At 38.9% G+C, this 23,540-nt stretch overlaps 2 protein-coding genes across 4 annotated transcripts in view; both read left to right on the top strand.

The window, feature by feature from the left end:
* Positions 1 to 21,178, top strand: part of slc20a1a (solute carrier family 20 member 1a) — a 62,490-nt gene extending 41,312 nt beyond the window's left edge. For all 3 annotated transcript variants that reach the window (XM_037777168.1, XM_037777167.1, XM_037777166.1), the window contains 11 exons: positions 10,884 to 10,954; positions 13,527 to 14,156; positions 14,289 to 14,429; positions 15,007 to 15,092; positions 16,007 to 16,103; positions 17,309 to 17,428; positions 17,927 to 18,130; positions 18,896 to 19,370; positions 19,459 to 19,644; positions 20,234 to 20,318; positions 20,453 to 21,178. In XM_037777168.1, coding sequence (XP_037633096.1) covers positions 13,808 to 14,156; positions 14,289 to 14,429; positions 15,007 to 15,092; positions 16,007 to 16,103; positions 17,309 to 17,428; positions 17,927 to 18,130; positions 18,896 to 19,370; positions 19,459 to 19,644; positions 20,234 to 20,318; positions 20,453 to 20,608 — 1,899 coding nt within the window. In that variant the 5' untranslated portion in view covers positions 10,884 to 10,954; positions 13,527 to 13,807 and the 3' untranslated portion in view covers positions 20,609 to 21,178. The remainder of the gene's footprint in view (positions 1 to 10,883; positions 10,955 to 13,526; positions 14,157 to 14,288; positions 14,430 to 15,006; positions 15,093 to 16,006; positions 16,104 to 17,308; positions 17,429 to 17,926; positions 18,131 to 18,895; positions 19,371 to 19,458; positions 19,645 to 20,233; positions 20,319 to 20,452) is intronic.
* On the top strand, positions 943 to 5,017 carry vgll4l (vestigial like 4 like). The gene is made up of 5 exons (XM_037777169.1): positions 943 to 1,463; positions 3,037 to 3,160; positions 3,278 to 3,521; positions 4,016 to 4,085; positions 4,229 to 5,017. Exons 1-5 carry the CDS (start codon positions 1,397 to 1,399, stop codon positions 4,528 to 4,530), a joined length of 807 nt encoding a protein of 268 aa, XP_037633097.1. The 5' UTR covers positions 943 to 1,396; the 3' UTR covers positions 4,531 to 5,017.
* Positions 21,179 to 23,540: the final 2,362 nt, after the last annotated feature.

The following is a 23,540-nucleotide window of genomic DNA, read 5'->3' as shown; positions in this document are numbered from 1 at the left end:
ATTCAAACACACCGTTTTAAAAGACACAAAATTAACATATTTATATTGCATGCAAAAAATGTTGTTACTACGGAAGTTGTGTGAGGTGCAGACATAAGGAATGAATGAATGCTACAAAACTGCATTTCAAAATTGTTTACACTGCGGGGAATGTGTCAGTGAGCAAACGTGTTTTTCAAGACTAGTAGGCTATGAAATATGGTAAACAACACGTTGCTATTCTTCATTTCCTTTTTCAAAAATGTGTATGCAACACCTTACAATATCATGTTTTTAAGGGCATGTTATTGCAGGTTATGACTTCGAGGGGCACTGTTGAGCTTAAATTGAGCTCAACACATGTCATGCATGTATTCACAGCAGGCCCTTTATATGTGCAGCCCTTTTCATTTTTGAATCAATCTTCTTTAGCAGCTGCTATCACCCTGTTAAGACAATAATCAGTATTAAAAGGATTGACATATATCCGCCAATAGCAAGGCAGAACAGAGGATAATTGTTATTGATTGTCATTGCATTAATGTGCAAACATATCAGTCATATTCACGTGATTGATGAGTTTGCACATGTCATATATCAACATATTAATTACACTCTTAATGATTTTTGTCAGCTTGCCACACGGTATCTGAGTGAGCGGCCTCTGAAGACTTTCTACGTGTGGCCGAACTCCTCAGTATGCTCGTGTGAGATTGTTCTCATGGCAGCGTCATTTTCAGGACTTAGGAGTCTTTGTCTGGCCGTCAACAAAAGCCTTTGGATTACCTGTGAGGCAGGCTCACAGTACAGCTGCGTGCGTGTATGGGCAGGTCAGTGGAATGACTGGAGCTCCGGTGGGCTAAGAGCTCGGAAAAATGCAGTTTGGTGAGATTGCAGATTAGGGAGGGAAGGTGGGAGGGGAGTGGGACAGGTGGTGATTCCATGGAGGGAAACAAAAGGGCACACTTCACTTTCTTCATGGCTCGGGGAGAAATCTCAAAAGTTGTGTGAAAAAAATGATTCATGACCTTGTGCAAAAAGAAAGTGTTGAACAAAGCAGAAGCTTCTCTAATCAGTGTGGATTCTGTGGTACTGTGACATTTAGCAACTCCACTTTCTACCTGTGAGACTGGCCTACCTGTGAGCTCATTCCGCCTCCAGGACAACAACAACCCTGAGTGAACGGGGCCCTTTGATTGGCCCCGACGGCAGCCAATCTGAGCCCAAAGAGGGAGTCACAGGGAAGCCACTGCACCTATCTGCACTCACCTGATACTTTACCTGGCTGAGCACAGAGCCCAGCATCTCATTACCTCTCCAATACAATCTCCAACTGAGGCTCATTGTTTCCTCTGAGCTCCAGCAGTCGAGGTGTTCTTCTGTGTTTGGCTTCACACTTGGACAAAGACAAGGAGCCATGGCCGTGGCAAACTTCCAATACATTACCCGGATGAGCAGTGGCTTCAAGGTGTACATTTTAGAAGGTAAGCATGAATACAGCTTTTTCTTTTATTGCCTCATGTTGCTTGATGAGAGAAAATACTTGTATTTCAGTGGAATCAAGTCTCTGCTGTGACTATGCTATAACATTTTAAAACTATTTTTGTTATATATGTTTAGATCTTGTGTCATTTCAAACCTTTATAAAATACCATGTCCATTACGTTTACCTTTTTTTTCTTTGCATGATATTTATGTCGATATCAATTATAAAGACATTGATGACAGTCACATTGAAGATATACACTTACATTCAACTTTTTAAATGTGAAATGTGCTTTTTTTGTATTATATAATATAGCTTGTTCGTCGTAAAGAAAAGATAAGCGTGTTTCATGTAAGAAATCGGATGAAAATGAAGACTAAAGGAATCCCTATTAATACTTATTGGCTCTCAAGGCCCTCAAGACTGAACTATTAATTGTGTTACTATGCTGTGTTTCTGTAAACACAGCAAAACAGAAGGTCAGGACGCTTATTCCCAATGCTAACAAGGAATAAATATCCATGCCCGAGGCATTAGAAAATCAGCATAGGTGTGGTTATACCTGCCCCCCCTCCCCTCTACAATGGGAGTAGCTCACAGTGTCTGAGTGTTCAGTCAGTAGGAAATGCGGATTGGAGCGAGCACTTAGGGTGTGAAGACAACTTTCATTGTCTTACAATTCAGAACACATAATCACCTCATTGTTTGGTTTCAATAGATGTCGTTGAAAGCCCTGAATGATTGATTTGAATATAGTTGAAGAAGCTTTGAAGGAGTCCTGCTTCCACATCAATGTGGATTTTAAAGTGTTAACTGAGCATACAGTCAAACAATGGGCCACTGTCTAATTATAAATTTTAATTATAATGCTTTTTGATTTGACTGTATGCATGAGTTTTGAAGATGTGAGTCAAGAGACCCAAGAGCAAATGGATGTAGGTTGGGTTCAATTTAATAAGTGATGTGCCTACCTTTTGTAAAAACACCCAAAATCATTTTGTGGTTTGAACTTGTAATCTGGATATATTCAATGCATCAATGACATCACAAGCTTCTTGTTGATGTGTTTCAACTTGTGCAATTGCAAACATCCAGTGTGAGCTCACTTTGATTGCGGGTGCCGCCCAAAACAGGGTCCTAACAGGTTAAAAAGCTGTTAGATGAGTGGCACCCCATCCTAACAAAAGCCTGTTGATTGTGCCATTTGGCAGAGCGATGGGGCTGATTGCCAACATTATGCAGAAAAACAACATTTACCGTTAGCACAGAATCAGCTGTGGAGTGTTGTAACCCTCGCTGATCAGGTAGATCGAGTTCTGCGACTTAACGGAGTTTACAATTAATGGTGGCGGCAAAAGAAAAAAAACAGTTTTCCCACGAATAGTAGTCATACAGGTCGATGGCCTCGATCATAACAAGCAGTTACTCATCGCTGAGTGACACTCACCGTTGACGTAAAGTCATCGCTGCCAGTAAATGATCGTTTGTTTTTTCTAGATTTTGTTCTGGCAAATAAGCCAAACCCAAAGCACCTTTTTATTCTAATTTGTCACTTTCATTCTGTTTTCCAGGTCAGCCCCACCTCAGGAGCGAAGACAGATACAGACATATCGCAAATGACCGGGCACGAGCCCCGACCGTGCATCCAGTCAAACGCAAGCGCAGCCACGAGAGAGGTCTGACATTGGAGGAAAGGTCGGTGCAACTGGTTTATACATGTTTACGATAATAAATCAATATTAAAAATTAGGATTTGTTGAATACAAATGGTGTCAAAAAGATGTGATTTCTGATGAAGAATTAATGTTTCAGGCGAGAGCGGGCACTGAGCAGAAGCATTGGTAAACCAGCCCAGAGAGCAGCGCCAGCGGCGTTCAACCGGCCGCAGAGTCCCACATCTACCTGGAGTCCAACACCCAGCCCCACCGACCATCTGCCCTCCCATGTGTACTACGCACCAGTCATGGATGAACCACTCGCCCTCATCAAGAAACCAAGGAAAGACCCTGAAAGCACAGAAGAGAAGACTAAAAGCTCTACTCCCACTCAAATCCAGGTAATTCACCAAAAAAATCAAGTGCCGCTTGTGTTCTCAATGTGCTTTTCTCAAAGGTCAGGAAGGTTGGGCTGCCGTAACTTACAGAAAAGTGGCAATACTGCCTGTCCCTTTGTAGTCTATCTGGCATATAGCTCCAGGTTACCTACAGCAGTGGTACATCTCCCATCTCTAGTCAGCCAATCCAACTGCACAGGCATTCTTCCTCCAAGAGCACATACAGGCCTAAGCTTGTCCGAGCTATGCAATCCAGCCGGATTCAGGAAGAAAATGTGAGCAATGGAGGGAAGAATTCCATCAACAAGACCAAACAGACTGCTCTTTCTTTGACCTGCATGTGCCACTACACTGGAAGCGCTCTGACTTTCATGGGCAAACCCAACCAGTTTAATTGGTTTCAGAATGATTTTGTTTTCATATTGAACTTTGTACACTATTTCCTTGTAATGGGATGAAGATTTAGAATTAATGGCCCATCTTTCTTTTTTTCCTAGATGCGTCCCTCTGTGATCACTTGTGTCTCCTCATCAAGAAACCCTTCCTGCCGATCTGACGTCCACAGAGGTCAGTCTCACACTGAATGAGCTCACCCACCAGACGATCACTCCCTAATCGTCACACACGTATCATGATATCCGCTCACTTTCCCTGACTCACCTCCTGAGGTGTGTGTTTGACTTCTGTTAATCATATCCTTTCTCTTCCAGTGATTTCCAAATGCAACTACGACCACGTCGTCGACGAGCATTTCCAGAGGAGCCTCGGGGAGAGCTACCAGAGATCTCGCTCCCAGCAGCGCTCCATCAGCGTGTCCGTCGATGACCACTTCGCCAAGGCTCTGGGGGACCAGTGGCAGCAGATTAAAACCAAGTCTTCCTCCTGTTCCTCCACGCCTCCCAGCAGCCCAAGCGTCACTCACTCCCCCACCTACAGACACAGCCCCAATCAGTCCCACAAAGAGTCCACCAGCAGGTCATCGCAGACTTCCAGCCGCTGGTCTGTCAATTAAAAGCAGAAACGACCTCTGACACGGGAAGAAAACTGTGACTTTTAACATTTCACTGCGTGCAGCTTCGCTTGTCAAGCAATGAAAACGCCGGCGCTAGTGTTGCGAGGGCGAGCTAAACAGATGCAGTCACTTTGGACCTCTTTGTGTGTCCGAATTTAAGACACATTGATGCAGATGAATGTAGCAATAATTTGGGTTGTTTCCGGGTTATGTTACATTTCTGTCCTCTGCTTGAATACCTGAGATACTGTGTAGATGGTGATGTGGGATGATTGAAAAATCAGCCAAATAATCCTTAACATTTCTTGGATTTTGTGTCGTTCTTTTAATGCCACAATTTCACTGTATTATATTTATGTTCTGATAACACCTGGGTGCCTTATAGTCTAAATGGCTAGCCTGTCTGCTGTATGATATTGTGCTTATCAGCTATACACAAAAGAGATTTTTAAAAAGACTTTGAAAAAATAAAAATTTCAAAAACAAATCCTTCAATAGCTTTGTGTGCTTTTCATTTGAAGAAGCAGGGCTGGCTCTGGCCCTTTTGGTGCCCTAGGCGAAATTCGGATTTCTAAACTGCAACACACATCAGACATCACAATGGTTTTAAGACCAAAATTAAGATTTTTGTTTTCGTAAATAATTGTATTTATTATAATATAAATAAACGACTGGTCCCTGATATTGTTGGCTTAAAGTGTTCAATGGTCAGTTTCACTACAGGGGTGAAAAGTGCATTTAGTGTACTTTCTTTATTTATTTGTTCATTTGTTACCTCATTGCAGAAAATGAGGACGGGCGCAAAACCATTGGATAACAAATGAAAACTTGATTTTTGTTGGAATTTCTTCATAAAGAGAAGCTAAAGGTGTCACATGATAAAACTTATAAAGTTGAAGGTCGTGAACTGACGGACACCTTGAAAGAACTGGGCTGGGTGGTGAACCAGACAACCTAATTTCTGCAGTGAGTCAGTGTGCGTCTACAGCACGTCCGGGGCATACATACTAGTTATATTTGCTGTTGCCACACACTGAGTGGAAATTAAATGGATGCATGAGCAACACATTCGGGACTTTTTTTCCCGTAAGTTTGAGGGAATGTAGGGTGCATGTCCCAGCAGGCACTGGGAACCTTGTGTTCTGACATTCCTGTCTCCTGAGAAAATGACTCTGTGAGATCCTACAGATCCTGTTTGGCAAGGGATAGGAGGGAGGGAAGAGGGGAAGGAAGGGTTGGGCTAATATAGGCCTGAGCATGAGAACCAGCCGAGCTCTTCGGTTACTTATTTGCATGTTCTATCTTGTCTAACTTTAAATATGATAAGATAAAAGAAAAATCCAAAGATGAATTCTGTCTTTGAAATTACAGAGTAGGTCAATTTTGAAGGAGTGGGGAATAACCTAAATGTTCTGACAAGTTAAAACACCTTGGGAAGGAAGTTATAAATCAGGAAGGAGAATGAGGGATAAAAGGTGAATTTAATGTGTTTTTACATTAAAATAGTTAAGGTAAACCATTAAAAGGGTATCATTGGATGGTTTGAGTTAAGACATCTGCACAAAACCTCTTCAGATCCACGGTGCGGTCACATAAAGTTGACATCAAACAGATCTTGCAGTGAGTCTTTTCATTGGAGCAAATAGCGACCAAACTGCTGGTTATACTTCTCCTCATTAAGTGTTGAAACTGGTATTTCCACATGGAGTATATTCATTATCCAGCGTAACCTGAACAGGGCCATTGATGCCACCTAGAGGTGTTCAGGTAAACCTCAAACAGCCGACATTGTCGATGACAAATGGTCTCATGTTGCATGACGAAGAGCACAGACAACAGCTGTGCAGGTCAACTCGTTGAGTGGGAGATCTCGCTCGACATTAGAAACTAAGGAGAGTATCTGAGTATATTTCAACAAGAAGACAAATAGCATTAAAAGACAACCAAATAGACTCATTTCACACCCATTCATCAATATCACTCACCTACTCGTTAAAAACAAACCATTGAACATACAAACACACATCGACATATCCTCCACCCAGTCACAACCTCCCCCTACTGCCAGTGACACCAGTGCTCCCACCACCACACAACTTCATAGACAGTTCTCAAGCCCTGCCAGGGCCCTCCACACTACAATAGCTGACGCTGCTAAATATCTAACTACTCATTTATTTATTTATTTTTAATTCCTTCCTTATTATTACCACCTAGTCTTTACTTTTATTATTGTTGTTATTGGTATTATTGTTATTGTTGTTATTGACACTTCTAATTATGTAACTACTCATTTATTTTTAATTCCTTCCTTATTATTAACACCTAGTTATTACTTTAATTATTGTTATTATTGCTATTGTTCTTACTGAGACTTCTAAATATCTAATTACTCATTTATTTATTTTTAATTCCTTCCTTATTATTGCCACCTAGTTATTAATTTTATTATAATTATTATAATTATTATTAATAATAATAATTATAATAATAATAATAATAATACAATTATTATTTTCTTTTTTCTTTTAAATTTATTTAAGAGGTTATTACTAATTATAATGACTATTATCTCATCCTTCTTTTGGTTTGTTTTGTTTTTGCTAAGCGTACCACTAGGAGACAACTCCATCACAGGTTTTTACATAACTCTTCATTCATAATCCTCTTAACATCTTATTTGACACATGTGGATAAAAATGTCAACTCTAAATGTCTGTCATTGCTAAACAACATAATGTTTGATATAATTCTGCGAGGAGTGAGTCTATATTAGTAATTATTTTTGCACCATTTTAAGTTTGACGGTTCTTAAATTTTATTTCAGGATTAAATATCTGTTTATAGATACACTCTGTATTTGATGCACCAACTAAACCACAGTTAGGCAAGTTTGTTGTATAAAATAAATGAAATGTTTTCAGCTATTGGGCACTGTTGCTTAGTACAACTGAGGTGAAAGTGGGAGTTCAACATGGCCATGAGAATGTTAAGAGAAAAAGCTTCTCAAGCTGCTGCAAAACAAATGCACATTGTTGTTTGAGGCGACAATAAAAGATAATTGTGATTCTGAATACCTCAAACATGACAGAAAACAACATTTAACTCAATTTGACTGCGGCAGTGGTAATTAAGGACGCATCACGGTACAGAAAATTGGACGAGCTCTCTGGGAAAGTTCGTGCATATTGTCTGTTCTGTCAAACGTTAGATCACTGTCAACACGGCACGAAGCATTTAGTAAATAATTTAAATTGCGGCTCTAATCTCTTGAGAACATGATTGCATGGAAGGACTGTGTCTCTGTTGTGGAGGGAGTGTATGATTCATTTCCAAGGTTCTTGTTCAACCTCTTCATATATAAAGGATCAAAGAAAGCAATCTGGGATAATTGTTTAAATAATGACTGTTGGGTTGGGAGTTCACAATCCTTAACTGGCAGCTGTATTCAACCTAAAGGTGAATATGATATTAAATGCGCCTGTTAATACAGATTTATTCCTAGTTTATGTGTGGAATTTCTGTTAATGCAGTTTTAATGTAACCTCAACTGGGATATCTTAATAGACAACAAACCCTTACAAACGTTTCAACATAGTTAAGTGACATAACGTCACACCATTTTCTCTTTCAGGATAAGGTTGCTCAGTGGGAAAAAAAAAAAACCTCTTAGAAATGGAAAAATCCCATTCAATTAGAAAACAATGCAATCTCTCTTTTTTAAATTAAAAACTAAACTTTATGTGTTTGATGTTCTTTTAACAATAGAACGAAACATGGAAACAGTGTTTATATATATTTAAACCTGCAGTAGGCAGAAAGTTTTTGGCATTATTGGACAAAAAATCCATAATAACCTTTCAGCATATTGTAATTCAAGTGCTCTGAGAGAAAACTAGACTTCTGCACCTCCTCATGGCTCTGTTTTCAGGCTTTAGAAAATCTATTATTATTTTTTTTAGAGGACGAACAGCGCCCATCCAGAAGGAGGCGCCCTAGGCGACCGCCTATATGGCCTACGCCTTAAGCCGGCCCTGTGTGGTGCAGGTTGAAAATGTGCCGACTGCTTCCATACACATTTCTGTTCAGCACCGTTGTGACTCACTTCCATTTTGCACTTGTCACATGCTTTTGGAGAGGTCAAAATATTCCACACAGGTAGCGTTTGTGTGCACGGGTTGACATCATCCAACGGCCACTTAATAAATGTGTAATGAAGAGGAACTCATCAGCAGATTTGGAGGCAGTGTAGCGGTCAGAAAAGAGTTGATTCTGCTGACGGTGACAGCGGTCTGACAGTTTCTCAGTAGAGTGACTGGTGAATAACAGGTTTATCAGTAACAGTGTTTGAGACCGTTGCTTCACGTTCTGCTTAACTACACACACCACTCCCCTTACTAAAATCCAGTTTATTCTAGTGTGCTATTAGTATACTTATTTGAACTTAAAATAAGAGAGTATGCTTTCAGTTTACTTTTGATGTACTTATCAGAGATATACTTAACAAAAGTATACTTAAGTATACTTGGCTCATACTGACAAGTATACAGACAAGTCTAAGTATACTTGGCTTATAGGCCTACTTAATTAATCCTTTGATCAATATATACTTAAGAAAAGTAAATATCATCACGAATCATCAAGTCAAATAGCAAAAGGAGCAAGTCTCTTTATGTAATACATAAATCATTGGCTAAGAAGTATAAGTATACAAAGTATACGTTCATTAAGTAAAAAGCAGAGTTGCTCACAAGTCATGTTTTGCAAGTCCAAGTCAAGTTTCAAGTCTTCTGTGGAGGGGATTCTTTAACATTGATATCCATGTAAAGAGAGGTGGACAAAGAGAATAGGACCTTTTATACATGTGTATAGCCTCAACAACAACCCCGGGCTGCAATTCATATTACAACCTTCAACACAAAGTTGTTGGATGGATGAAAACTGGAGAGACTCAAATTTGTATACCCTTGTAATATCAGGTTTGGCCAATAAGTGGCACCAGAGTGGAGGCCATGGTGTTATTTAAATTAAAAGATCATCACTTCAGATCAGCTCCTCATAATTACTCAATAAAAATGTTTATTGATTGTCTTATAAAGAATTTTTTGATAATTCCAAAGGAGTATGCTGTTGTTTTCAATGCTATACCAGCAAATGTCCTTATACCTCTACGAAACCCTTGTACTGTTGATCAACCTTTTAATTCCGAAGATTGCATGGAAAATATTTACATTAGAGGTACTAATATACTGCAAGAGAAGTGCTCTAACAAAAATATTAGGAACACACTCAGTTCATCTTCATCCAGATGTTTTGTATTTGAGGATATACAATGGGAGAAAGCTTGGAAAATTTGTGATAAATACTGTATCAATAACAAACTTAAGGAAGTGTCTTTCAATATATTACATAAGCTGGATATTGATTATTAGTGTGAATGCCCATCTTTTTTATTTTACTGTATATACTGTAAACAAGAATGTTCTGGATTGATGTAGCTAATTTTCTACAAAAGAAACTTAAGATGAATGTTAAAATGAATATGTTTGATGTATAAGATTGAAAATAACATTCTGTATATCATACAATAATTTGTTATTTTTTGGAAAAATTTCATAAAATTCACAAGACAAAATGGTCAGGAACCATGCCAACTTTCCTGCAATTATTCAAACAATATAGCACCATCTTACCCAGTGTTAAAACAAAAAAGTCAGTAAGTCCTTTATTAAATTAATATAATATGATTATTTTATTGATTATGAAGTGTATATATAATTATTTTTGTTTCGTCTTTTGTCTTTTTTTCAATTGTATCTGTTTGTTACCTCTGTAAATGAGCATGTGTTCAATAAAGAAAGCATTAAAAAAAAAAAAAGATCTGCTCGTAATTGGTAGATTTTGGTCATTAGTCTAAAAGCTGCACATGCGCATTTGTCTTTATTATTTATATCTACACGAAATAAGTCAAACTATACATAGTATCCAGGAATATTATGGGAATATTAAGCTACAATAATAAACTGCAATGATTACCGTAAACACACTGTAGCCTGAAATATGTTTCCTTGGAGAGAACAAGAAGATATATTTAGGCAAAACAATAAACATTTGTGTGTCTCCTTGGTGCTGAGGAAAAAAAGATAATTTGGGGGATTTTTGAGGTTCATATGCAGCAAAGCAACATAATAATTATTCCTCTCTGCCAACAAACAAGCTAAACATTAGCTTTAGGGCAGCAGTGGTCTCATGACTGGACTGGAGAGGCGTGTTCTCCACCAGCTCAATATATAAACCTCCTCTGACCACATCCTCTCACTTTATTACCAGGCTGCTTCTCTCTCACCTCTCAGCACACAGGAGGACCAACCAGAGCACTCAGAGCCAAAACACGCAGAGAAAAACTTCCACTTTGCTCTCACATGTAAGTATTTCACTCTATTTCCTTTTTCTTTTCTGTGTTGTGGCTCCATTTGAATTATGCAACAGCAGCTAAGGAGATTAACATACCTCTGTTTTCTAAAATAAGCCAATTATTCACAGCTTTTTTCAAATTTTAAGCGGATTTATTTGCGTTTTTACTACGCAACTGGAATTTTAGAGGTGAACCTGTTGAATGTTGCTACACGGACACATTTAGTTGCTACAATGACACATTTAGTCTTTAAGTCAAATGTGCTCATTACTAATTAAATCTATCTAAATAAATATATGTATTTAATCATTGCATATATTTATTGTAATTAATCATTACATATATTTATTGTAATCATTACATATATTTATTGTAATGAATCATTGCATATATTTATTGTAATGAATCATTACATATATTTATTGTAATCATTACATATATTTATTGTAATGAATCATTGCATATATTTATTGTAATAAACCATTACATATATTTATTGTAGTAAATCATTGCATATATTTATTGTAATGAATCATCACATATATTTATTGTAATGAATCATTGCATATATTTATTGTAATTATTACATATATTTATTGTAATGAATCATTGCATATATTTATTGTAATTATTACATATATTTATTGTAATGAATCATTGCATATATTTATTGTAATAAACCATTACATATATTTATTGTAGTAAATCATTGCATATATTTATTGTAATGAATCATCACATATATTTATTGTAATGAATCATTGCATATATTTATTGTAATTATTACATATATTTATTGTAATGAATCATTGCATATATTTATTGTAATTAATCATTACATATATTTTTTGTAATTTATCATTACATATATTTATTGTCCATAGTTAATCACGATTAATCACATTTTTTATTTGTTCAAAATGTACCTTAAAGGGAGATTTGTCATTTAATACTCTTATCAACATGGGAGTTGGCAAATATGCTGCTTTATGCAAATGTATGTACAGTGTATATATTTATTACACACTAGATGCCAACTTTGTCTTTCTGCTGTTTTGTGCTGTGCAGTTAGTTAGCGTACAGTGGGTTTATTTTGAGCTTTGAGGTTAATGACACCAGTGAGAGTGAACCAAAACAATACATTTGTAGTTTGTAAAACCAAAACAATGAGCTGAAACGTTCCGTAGGTCTGCATATTTTTTTATCTGTTCAAAATGGACTTTAAAGGAAGATTTGTATTTAATACTCTTATCAACATGGGAGTGGGCAAATATGCTGCTTTATGCTTATGTATGTATATACAATATCTGTTCCTGGAAATCAATTAACAACACAAAACAATGACACATATTGTCCAGAAACCCTCACAGGTACTGCGTTTAGCATAAAAATATGCTCAAATCATAACATGGCAAACTGCAGCCCAACAGGCAACAACAGCTGTCAGTGTGTCAGTGTGCTGACTTGACTATGACTTGCCACAAACTGCTCATGATTATCATAAAGTGGGCATGTCTGTAAAGGGGAGACTTGTGGGTACCCATAGAATCCATTTGCATTCACATGTCAAGGTCAAGGGACTCCTTTGTAAATGGCTATGCCTGTTTTTTCCTCGCCAAAATTTAGCACAAGTTCGGAGTGTTATTTTTGGAGCCTCCTTCCTGACAAGCTAGTATGACATGGTTGGTACCAATAGACTCCTTAGGTGTTATAGTTTCATATGATACCAGTATCTTCTCTCTAGCTTTAAAACTAAACCCGCTACAACCTAAAAATCACAAGTTGCGTTAATGCGTTAAAGAAATTAGTGGCGTTAAAACTAATTTGTGTTGTGAACTTTGACAGCCTTAATTTATTTCATCAAATATTAGCTATCGTAGAAAATCCTTTAAAACACCCCAGGACCCCAGTGACGTTAAAGGGTAACTACGCTCATTTTCAAAATTCATACATTCCTATGGTCCAAAACAGTTAAAAAAATATTAGTAAATATGAACAACTCTCTCCCAAATCCCAAAACTAGAGCTCTAAAACTCCCCTCTAAGGCACTGTTGTAGGCCTACAGCCATATGTCCAACATGAGTCCCTATGGAAAATAATGACCATAATAATAACACTGGGTAGCAAATTCACACTAACAACCCTTATAATATGAGTATTCTTTAGTATCTGGGGGAAACGAATGCTTACAAAACCTTGTATGTTGCATAATTTATGAAAGCCTTCTTCCTGTTTTTGTCATGAAAATAATTCCATTATATACTTTATCTCATGTTATGATTGACTCAGCTTTCCATAGCCTCCTGCTCAGACAGATAACTCTACAGTAATGTTATGCTCTATAGCAATTTGATGCCAAACTTTAATGTGGCCCACCCCAGTAATGACTGATATAAAACACTCTATCATAACCACTTCCCTCTGCCACAGCACAGTAAATCATGCCCGCAGAACAAAATGATGCGCTCTGTTTGCTCTCGTCAGCTAGTGTTAGGCTTGTTAATATGTAACGCAACTTTGTGTGTTAACCAGTACATGAGAAGTATTAACCTCTAACTTGTGTATTTATGTGTTTTTGCAGTCATCAGAGGCTCGCTGTCACAATGGACGTCTCTCCCGTCTCTGTACCCTGTCATATTATGATGAAGCCTACAGACAAACCCTACATACCTAGCTAGCAATACATTTAGATTTCTTCCCTTTTAGCACTTTTAGAACTGAACTAAAGGGCTCTTTAATCCATTTTGTGGTAGAAATTTATTTATAAACGCATATTACCTCATAAGTCACCATCAAAATATAATAAATTGGCTTTTTATTTTAATCTCTGATTGTTTTAATTAAATTAATTTAAGAGTAGTGATGGATACAACTACACTAGCAACCCTGGCTGCTGCCACTACCGTGGCTCTGGCCACTCAAACTACCATGACGGGCTACTTGTGGCTGTTGGTGATAGGCTTCATCATTGCCTTCATCCTGGCTTTCTCTGTGGGGGCCAACGATGTGGCCAACTCCTTCGGTACGGCGGTGGGCTCCGGAGTGGTCACCTTGCGTCAGGCCTGCATCCTGGCCTCCATCTTTGAGACGGTGGGCTCCGTGCTGCTGGGGGCCAAAGTCAGCGAGACCATCCGAAAAGGCATCATTGACGTCGAGATGTACAACGGCTCTGAACACGTCCTGATGGCAGGATCGATCAGTGCGATGTTTGGTACGTATGTGACATAGAAATTCCTTTTTTTAACTTGCTGGAATGGTGCAATGAAAATTAAGTAAAGAAGATATTTGACTGGTGAATTTTCTGATTGTGAGAACAGGCCTTCCTCATGTTTTTGACCTACAGGCTCTGCTGTGTGGCAGCTGGCTGCGTCATTCCTGAAGCTCCCCATTTCTGGAACCCACTGTATTGTTGGAGCCACAATTGGCTTCTCCATGGTAGCCAGAGGTCACCAAGGGGTCAAATGGATGGAGCTACTGCGCATTGGTGAATCTATGTTGTTGTTGTTGTTGTTCCCCACATTTTAAAGAGGAGCTGCTTATCTTCAGGTTCATACTTGTATTTTGGGTTTCTACTAGAATATGTTTACATGATTTAATGTTCAAAAAGCGCTTTATTTGTCTCATACAGGCTGTGCTGCAGCACCTTATTTCATCCTCTGTCTCTGTCTCTGTTGTGATTGGTCAACCAAACCAAACTCTTCAGACTCCACTCCAGCTCCACTCTAACTAGCTTTGTTTGAGGGCCAAACTAGCCGCTAACTAGGTATAATGCAAATGTGTTACTTGGTGACACCACCATGTTACGGAAGAAAAGGCGGGACTTCAACCAAGGCTTTTCAGGCATTTCTGGAGCAGTGTTTCTGTGGGGATGGACTTTGGGCTTTGTAACTTTGCAGACCTTTTACACACACAAAAAAACTATATAACACACTAAAGGAAAGGGAAAAAAGCACAAAGCATAATAGGTCCTCTTTAAAACATGTTTATGTTAAATCTGAAATACAAGCGTCACTAAAAGCTAATTAATTAAAGTTCTTTCAAATGTCTTTTGCTATCCAAAGTGGCATCCTGGTTCCTGTCTCCTTTGCTGTCGGGCATCATGTCAGGGATTCTCTTCTATTTTGTTCGCAGATTCATTCTGAACAAGGTAAGCCTAACGCTAACAAGTGTACATGGTTGATAAGTATAATTTGAAGTCATCAGTGGTGGAGGAAGTGTTAAAGGGACAGTGTGTAGGATTTGGCGGCATCTAGTGGTGTGGTTGCAGATTGCAACCAACTGAGTACCCCTTTAACTACTCGTCCCTTTCCAAGACTGCGGTAACTGTGGCAATGCCTTACCATAATAATACAACTTTACGAGCAACAGAAGTCAGACAGCGGCTGGTGGTACAACGGTTTTGCACTCTGTGGCTCACGTTACCGCAGTTTCACAAATGTGTCGGAGAACTACGGTGGCCTTCAGGTAACGTAAAAACGCGAAAGGCTCTCTCTAGAGCCAGTGTTCGGTTTGTCCGTTCTGGGCTACTGTAGAATCATGGCGGAGCAACATGGCGGACTCCGTGAAGAGGACCCGCTCCCTATAAAGCTAACAAAAACACAACGATTCTTAGTTTCAGGTGATTATACTCTAATGAAAACATAGTTATGAATACTATATTCCATTTTTGTTAATAGATCAACCAAAATGTTACACACTGTTCCTTTAAGATCCCTTAACATAAGTTAAAGTACTAGTATCACAATATGAAAATACTCCATTACAAGGAAAAGTCCTGCATTCAAAATTATACCTGCATAAAAGTACAATACATTGGTACTATTATCAAAATGTATTTAAAGTATTATAAATAAAAGTACTCATTCTGCAGAAAACTGGCTCCTGTGACTGATATTATTGTATACATTATTATATTTTCAGTGCTCTAGCAGCATATGCATACTGTTACATACTGTTAGGTAGGTTAGTCCAGTGGTTCCCAGCCAAAGGTAGTTTAGAGCAGGAAATGTCTCTTTGTTGGAACTGCTAACCACTCCTGCGCTCATCTACTGATCTCCGCAGGCTGACCCCGTACCCAACGGTCTCAGAGCTCTTCCCATCTTCTACGCCATCACTGTGGGCGTCAACCTCTTCTCCATCATGTTCACAGGAGCACCAAGTGAGTACCACGCCCACACACTACCACACACCGTGCTTCTTTTGACTCACACAGCAGCTGTTTAAATCCCTGGAGCGAGATGAGGTCTGAATAAATGTCACAGGAGACACAGAGGAGAGTTGACGACAGTCTTCTTAGGATGAAGTAGGTGACAAAACAATGAGGAACCATGTAATTTAAAAGATTTCAGATTGTTTTGGTCACTTTGGACATTATTTCATCAACCAAAACTGCGTCTACCTGATGTTTCTATCTGATATTTAGATTTAAGACACTAATTAGGACTTGATTTCAGAAGACTAAAAGCCATCAAACACAACAGGAATAAAGTAAAACCAGTTGAATGGGAATTTGAGAAAGATACAACTATTAAATGGACGATTTCCACTCCTTTTTGTTTCATTTGCAGGATTGAACTTATCGAGAAGTCAACTGCCCTGGTGTGTGTTGGTCAAGAGATATAACACACCATAACTCCTGCTATGCAAAATTACAGCATAACACAGCAGAGTGCACTTCTCACACTGATACTGCACACATGTTCCAGCCAACGTTTTATTTTCTGACACAGAGATACAGAGAAGACCATCATTTTGTGTCAATCAACAATGTTTATGGCTTCACATCCATGTTGGTAATGAAAGCCACTGCTTTTACTGTGCGGCTTTTTATTTGTTGTTAACAGGTAAGTTGTGTTTGTGAGGAAAAATTCAAAATTGTCATACTAACCTGCCTTAAGCCATCTAATTCTAGCAGTTACAGTAACGGCAGTTTAGCTATTCTGTGTTAGTATAGTGGGCATACTATCACTTGGCAGCACGACTGGTCTTTTGAACACTATCTGGTTGGAGGAGTGTGTAATCATGCTGATACTGTTGTCTGGAAGAGCATAGTGAAACATCGGAGCAGGCCATTGAAACCACAACCCATGACAAGAAGAGGTGTGGTTACTTTGGAAAAATTATCACTTTTATTTTCTTGGAACTATTACATGATACCATACGTCAGAGAACTATTAGATGGCCCAATGTTTCTAAAAGTAGGCTGAACAGTATAGGAACACGTAAGTATTAACAGTTTCCTTTTCTCACTATTTTGAAAGGAGCAGCTTTTTCAGTTGTGAATGAATGAAAGAAGCAGTTGAGTTTCTGTTTCTCCTTATCTGAGATAGCGTTCTCTCTCATGTCCCTGTCTCGTGTGCACAGTGTTGGGTTTTGACAGGGTGCCGTGGTGGGGTACACTGTGCATTGCGCTGGGCTGTGCCTTCGTCACAGCTTTGGCCGTTTGGTTCGTTGTCTGTCCGTACCTCAAGAAGAAAATCAAACGTGAGTAAATCTTATCAGACTTCCACTCACGAATGCATTTTGAATGAAAACACATTTTATGCTTATTGTATACACACAATGATTTAAAGAGGGCCTATCGTGGGTTTCTACTAGAATATGTGGCCCACTGTTGTGAAACTCTTCGGACTCCACTGCAGCTCCGCTCTAACTAGCTTTGTTTGAGGGTGTGCTAAACTAGTCGCTAGCTAGGTATTATACAAATGTGTTACTTGGTGACATCACCATGTTACGAAGAAAAGGCAGGACTTCAAGCAAGGCGTTTCTGTGGGGGGAGAGTAACTCCCTTTGGCATGGACTTTGTAACTTTGCAGACCTTTTACATGCACAAAAAACTATATAACACACTAAAGGAAAGGGGAAAAGCACAAAAGCATAATAGGTCCTCTTTAAATCATGGAGTTTTGCACAACCAAGCTTATATAAGCTTTGCTTAAAATGACATACTTGATCTCAGTTGAACACTATAATGTACTTCAGGAGAAACAGCGGATGCTCCCTGTGAAACTCCACTAATGGAGAAGAACCCCAGCAAACCTGCGCCAGCAGAGCAGCCCTCAACTCCTCGTGAACCCCAGACTCCTCCAGTAGACAGTCAGAAGGTGGCTTTCAAACTTGGAGGCTCAGAGGAAGCAGATTTGGACAACAATGACATGGAAACCAAAGACTTGGATATCAGTAATGGTGAGAAATTAATTAACTAATTACCTAATTTATGCTTTATCTGACTTTGTAAATCTCAACATATTTGACCTTGGTGGTTATATAGCCCATAAGTGGTTTGTTGAAACCTCGAGTTCAGCATTTTGGCTGTCGCCGTCTTGGTTTTTGTTCATCGCCATTGTGGTTATTTGCAACCACAAGTGACACAAGAGGTAGGAGCTAAGTACAACCAATGTTGAACAAGACATTTTCAGGCGACCAAATAGGTCACGATTAACTTTCATGAACTGAAAACACACTGTGAAAGGGTTAAAGTTGTAGGATGTAAACATGGACAACTCCCAGGCCGGATAATGCCGTGGTAGTGACCTGTCAATTGCAAGGTAGCCACACCCTAAAGCATCCCTGCTTTATGGTCTATTTGACTCTAAATGGGACCATAATTTACAAAATGAACATCATGCTGTATTGAAGAAGACTTGAAACTAGCGATTGAGACCATTAACTCATGTTTACAATGTTTACTGAGGTAATAAATCAAGTGAGAAATAGGCTCATTTTCTCATAAACGTCTATACAATCAGACTTCTTTTTGCAACCAGAGGAGTTGCCCCCTGCTGGCTATTAGAAAGAATACAAGTTTAACGCATTTCAGCATTGGCTTCTCTTTTCAGAACCGGAGTTGCCCACTGATATAACCACATGATATATATATACTGTATATATAACCAAGTAATTCTGACAAAGTTCACCGATTGAATTACAATAAACTATTTGTTTTCATAGGTCTGAATGGCAATTTTGGCCCCATGATGATCACTGATCCTCACAGTGGACGCTCCCACACGATCCACAAAGATTCTGGCCTGTACAAAGACCTGCTACACAAGCTTCACGTGGCTAAAGTTGGCGACTGCATTGGCGACAGTGATACAGAGGAGCGGCCCATTAGGAGGAACAACAGCTACACCTCCTACACCATGGCGATTTATGGCATTCAAGGAGATCCTAAATACAAGGACCTGGATGGAGGGCTGCAGGGAAGGCCGAGGGTGGGCAGTAGCAGCAGCTACACCTCAACAGAGACCAATGGGAGTACAGTCCAGGAAGAGACCGCGACTCAAACTGAAGCTGGCAAGGACGACGCTCTGGAAGAAGATGAACTGGAGGTCGACCAACCGGCCGTCTCCTTGCTTTTCCAGTTCCTGCAGATACTCACAGCATGTTTCGGCTCCTTTGCTCACGGAGGGAACGACGTCAGGTAGGCGAGGGTGGTTTTCTCCTGAGGAATATATGTACGCACTGTTCATTCATTCAGAGTAGTTACTAAGCCGTTTTTTTATCACTAGCAATGCGATTGGTCCACTGGTGGCACTCTGGCTTCTGTATGAGAGCGGCTCCGTGGTGTCCAACCAACCGACGCCCATTTGGTTGCTTCTTTACGGCGGAGTGGGCATCTGCGCTGGACTCTGGGTATGGGGACGAAGAGTGATGCAGACCATGGGCAGAGACCTTACACCCATTACACCCTCCAGGTATGCCACACAGTTATATCCTACAACAACTCAAATTCTGATATATCTGATAGTAAAAGCATACTGACCATATACTGTATATAAGAAGTGGAAATAATTACCGTGACGTCACCCGTTGGTTTGTGGACTGCCATTTTGAAGTCTCAAGTTTGGCATTTTGGCCGTCGTCATCTTGGTTTTTTGCAACCAGAAGTGACAGGGTGGAGCTAAGTACAACCGAGCACTGAATAAGACATTTTTAGGCGACCAAAAGGTTATGATTAACTTTCATAAACTGAAAACACACTGTGAAAGGGTTAAAGTTATAAGACGAAAACGCAAACAACTCCCAGACCGGACTACGCTGTGGTAGCGACCTATCAGTCACAAGGTAGCCACGCCCTAAAGCATCCCCTGCTTTGTGGTCTAGTCAACTCTAAATGGGACCATAATTTACTAAATGAACATCATGCTGTACTGAAGAAGACTTGAAACTAGCGATTGAATCTGGCTATTAGAAAGAATGCAAGTTTAAGGCACTTTCGCATTGGCTTCACTTTTCAGACCTCGGAGTTGCCCACTGATATTAACATATTTTCTTCCAATTTAGTGGGTTCAGCATTGAGCTAGCTTCAGCACTCACAGTTGTTGTGGCATCCAATATTGGTCTTCCTGTCAGCACAACCCACTGCAAGGTAATGAAACTTCCACCTAAGTAGATGAATATGATAATCAAATTTAGGTTCAGCTTTGAGCAAGTGTTATAAAAGTATTGTATATTTAAGGAAACTAAATGGTCACAACTGACTTTCATATCATTCGAACACAGGTGGGATCCGTGGTGGCCGTGGGATGGCTGCGCTCCAGGAAATCCGTTGACTGGCGCCTGTTCAGGAACATCTTCATCGCCTGGTTCGTCACGGTTCCCATCTGTGGTTTGATCAGCGCTGCCATCATGGCTCTCTTCATATATGTCATCCTGTGAGCTTCCTACCACCAACAGTTTTTGTTTGACTGACTGATAAAACTGTGCTAACAAACATATTCCACTTGGACTCTCTATTAATGATGTGCATAATATCATTCAATGTCATTTCAAGGTCAAGCCAATAATGTTATCTCACAGGAATATGTCCATGAATGATGTAGGATCGGATAACACTGTTCAAATATCCTGTGGTCTTGTACATCCCAATGTATATTTGTATAGAAGCAATATGTATTAAAAATCAAATAATTCCATTTTGACTGAAAAGGAACAAATAACAGTTATATTCTATGTTTGCATATTTGAATGTAATAAAACGTGTTGCTTGATTTGAAGGGATTTCAATGTATTTTACTCACTATTAAACATTTTCCACTGAATCGTATTTAGTGTGTGTGCATGTGGGAGGGATCGGTTAGTAAAAACAAAACATAATGATGCAGTTTTGTTTTAAAACACACTGACAAAGATTCATTATTGTATAAATGAAACAACACGTGGTTTATACCCTCCTCACCCCATGTTCTCATGTATAGTATTTGGGGAAAATAAAGGTTTAATGCTGTTCTCAATTGTCTCCTCAGTTATACCACTAATTTACTACCTCTACTTTACTACTTGCGTAAGGACTTGTTTAGAAAATTATCTAAATAAACCTAAAATAATTTAAAGTTTATTGCAAACCAGCTTATACAATTGTTGCACTAAGCAATGCAGAGACAAAAATTTAAATCTTTTTCTACAATATTATTTTTTTCCATCATTTACCTGCTGCAACAGATGCAGCTGCCCCTGCTGATGTGCAGTACATTCATAAGTCCACTAGGTGCTGCTGTTGCTGCAGCCACCACCACCAATGTTCAGTTTTACCTCTGTAGAGATGAGTTTCCATGTTGAAGTTTTACTAACATCAAAAGGCCACACGATGGCGGTCTTTTCTAGATAATTGATGCCACTGGTAGGTTGGAAGTAGATGAGTCTTCCCCATCGTGGTCTCTTCCAGTTTTGCCACTTCACCTATTTTTCTTTCTTGCCCAAAGGTCAATGCACTGAGGGGGGTCCCTTTGATTTTGTGTCTGTCATGTGCAGAGTGGTATGAGATATGAAGCTGGCAACTGAGTTTGATTAACCCAAATTAAAAGCATACCTTGGATTTTTGTAATGCAGTTAGTGCAATTGCATGCAATTAGCATGTATCTTGTGCAATTTTGAAACAAGTCTAGAGCTATACATAGAAATAATGTTTTGCATAGATGCACAAAAACCTGTAGATTAAATGCTACTTTTTTATATAATGAAAAGGATGATGAAGAGATCCAGATTTGACAATAAAATATGTTGTTAACGCTGATCTGACATCACATAAATGACTAATCCCATTTAAACCTGTTTGTGTAATTAAAGACCACCTGAGTTTGGAGAGAAGCCACTTTTTTCCTGGGTGGTGTAGCTGAAACTGAACCTCTGCGTCAGTGTCATGCATAAGTACAGGAAATTTATGTTTTCGTGTTGAGGTAACTGGCGGGCAACGCCCTTTATTATATAAAACAATCTATATACCCAGCGAAGGCCAGGAAGGAAGAGATGTTATCCCAGGGGTCCTTCCGTCAGCTGAGGATTGCCAAATAAATCCTTGTTTTTTCTACCCATTGCAGTTACATAATTTTGGCAGCAGGTGTGACTGTTGTACCATTTAGCTGGATTTTGCATGAACCTATTCATCTGTTACATATACAGTAAGCCTTGAACAGGCAGACCTTGACATCGGTTAGACATGTGTGAAATATCTGCAAAATGTGTTATCACAAGCAACAGTAGCCTGTAACAATCATCCATGAAATTGTGTACACAATATGGATTCAGACATTTGACCTCTCTTTCAAATTCAGGAAAAAGTGTCCTTACACTGAAAAGACGCTAAAGGTCACTACTCCAGGAAAACAATCTAACCAAATAATCTGCATACAAAATAATGATCAGCAGCAATTTTAAGACTTCAAGCATTTAACTGTCCAGTCATCACAAAATCAAATTATTTAATTATTCAAATTCTTTATTTCTTTTATTTCTGTCATACTAGCTTGTCGAGAAGGAGGCTAAATAACGCTCCAAAGTTGCGCTAAATTTTGGCGAGGAAAAACTGGCATGGCCATTTTCAAAGGGGTCCCTTGACGTCTGACCTCAAGATATGTGAATGAAAATGGGTTCTCTGGGTACCCACGAGTCTCCCCTTTACAGACATGCCCACTTTATGATAATCACATGCAGTTTGGGGCAAGATATAGTCAAGTCAACACACTGACACACTGACAGCTGTTGTTGCCTGTTGGGCTGCAGTTTGTCATGTTATGATTTGAGTGTATTTTTTTTATGCTAAATGCAGTACCTGTGAGGGTTTCTGGACAATATTTGTCATTATTTTGTGTTGTTAATTGATTTCCAATAATAAATATATACATACATTTGCATAAAGCAAGGATATTTGCCCACTCTCATGTTGATAAGAGTATTAAAAACTTGACAAATCTCTCTTTATGGTACATTTTGAACAAATAAAAAATGTGTGATTAATTTGTGATTAATCGCAATCATGCATTTAATCGCGATTAAATATTTGAATCGATTGACACACAGAAGCCATATTTTTGTCAATTTTCTGACTTAATATTTTGTTTATAGAATATAAAGAACAGAGGCAGGTGCCAGTCACAAACTACCAGAGTCCAAAGTCATTTACATGGTCGGACCAGCAACGAAAAAAATAATACATAAGATTTAATTATTCAACTGACACAAAATGTAGGAAATCAAGCAAATTTTAAAATTTCTTAAGATGTGAAGCCCATTTTATATTATATATTTGCCCACTCCCATGTAGATAAGAGTATTAAATGCTTGACAAATCTCTCTTTATGGTACATTTTGAACA

This window comes from Sebastes umbrosus, chromosome 8 (genome assembly GCF_015220745.1).
Source record: "Sebastes umbrosus isolate fSebUmb1 chromosome 8, fSebUmb1.pri, whole genome shotgun sequence".
In the NCBI taxonomy this organism is placed as follows: Eukaryota; Metazoa; Chordata; class Actinopteri; order Perciformes; family Sebastidae; genus Sebastes; species Sebastes umbrosus.
This window is presented reverse-complemented; position numbering and strand designations above follow the sequence as displayed.

Coding starts and splice junctions, on each gene's coding strand:
- vgll4l (XM_037777169.1), top strand. CDS start 1,397: ATGGCCGTGGCAAACTTCCAATACATTACCCGGATGAGCAGTGGCTTC. Junction 1,464..3,036: donor CAAGGTGTACATTTTAGAAG/GTAAGCATGAAT, acceptor TCTGTTTTCCAG/GTCAGCCCCACCTCAGGAGC. Junction 4,086..4,228: donor CCGATCTGACGTCCACAGAG/GTCAGTCTCACA, acceptor TTTCTCTTCCAG/TGATTTCCAAATGCAACTAC.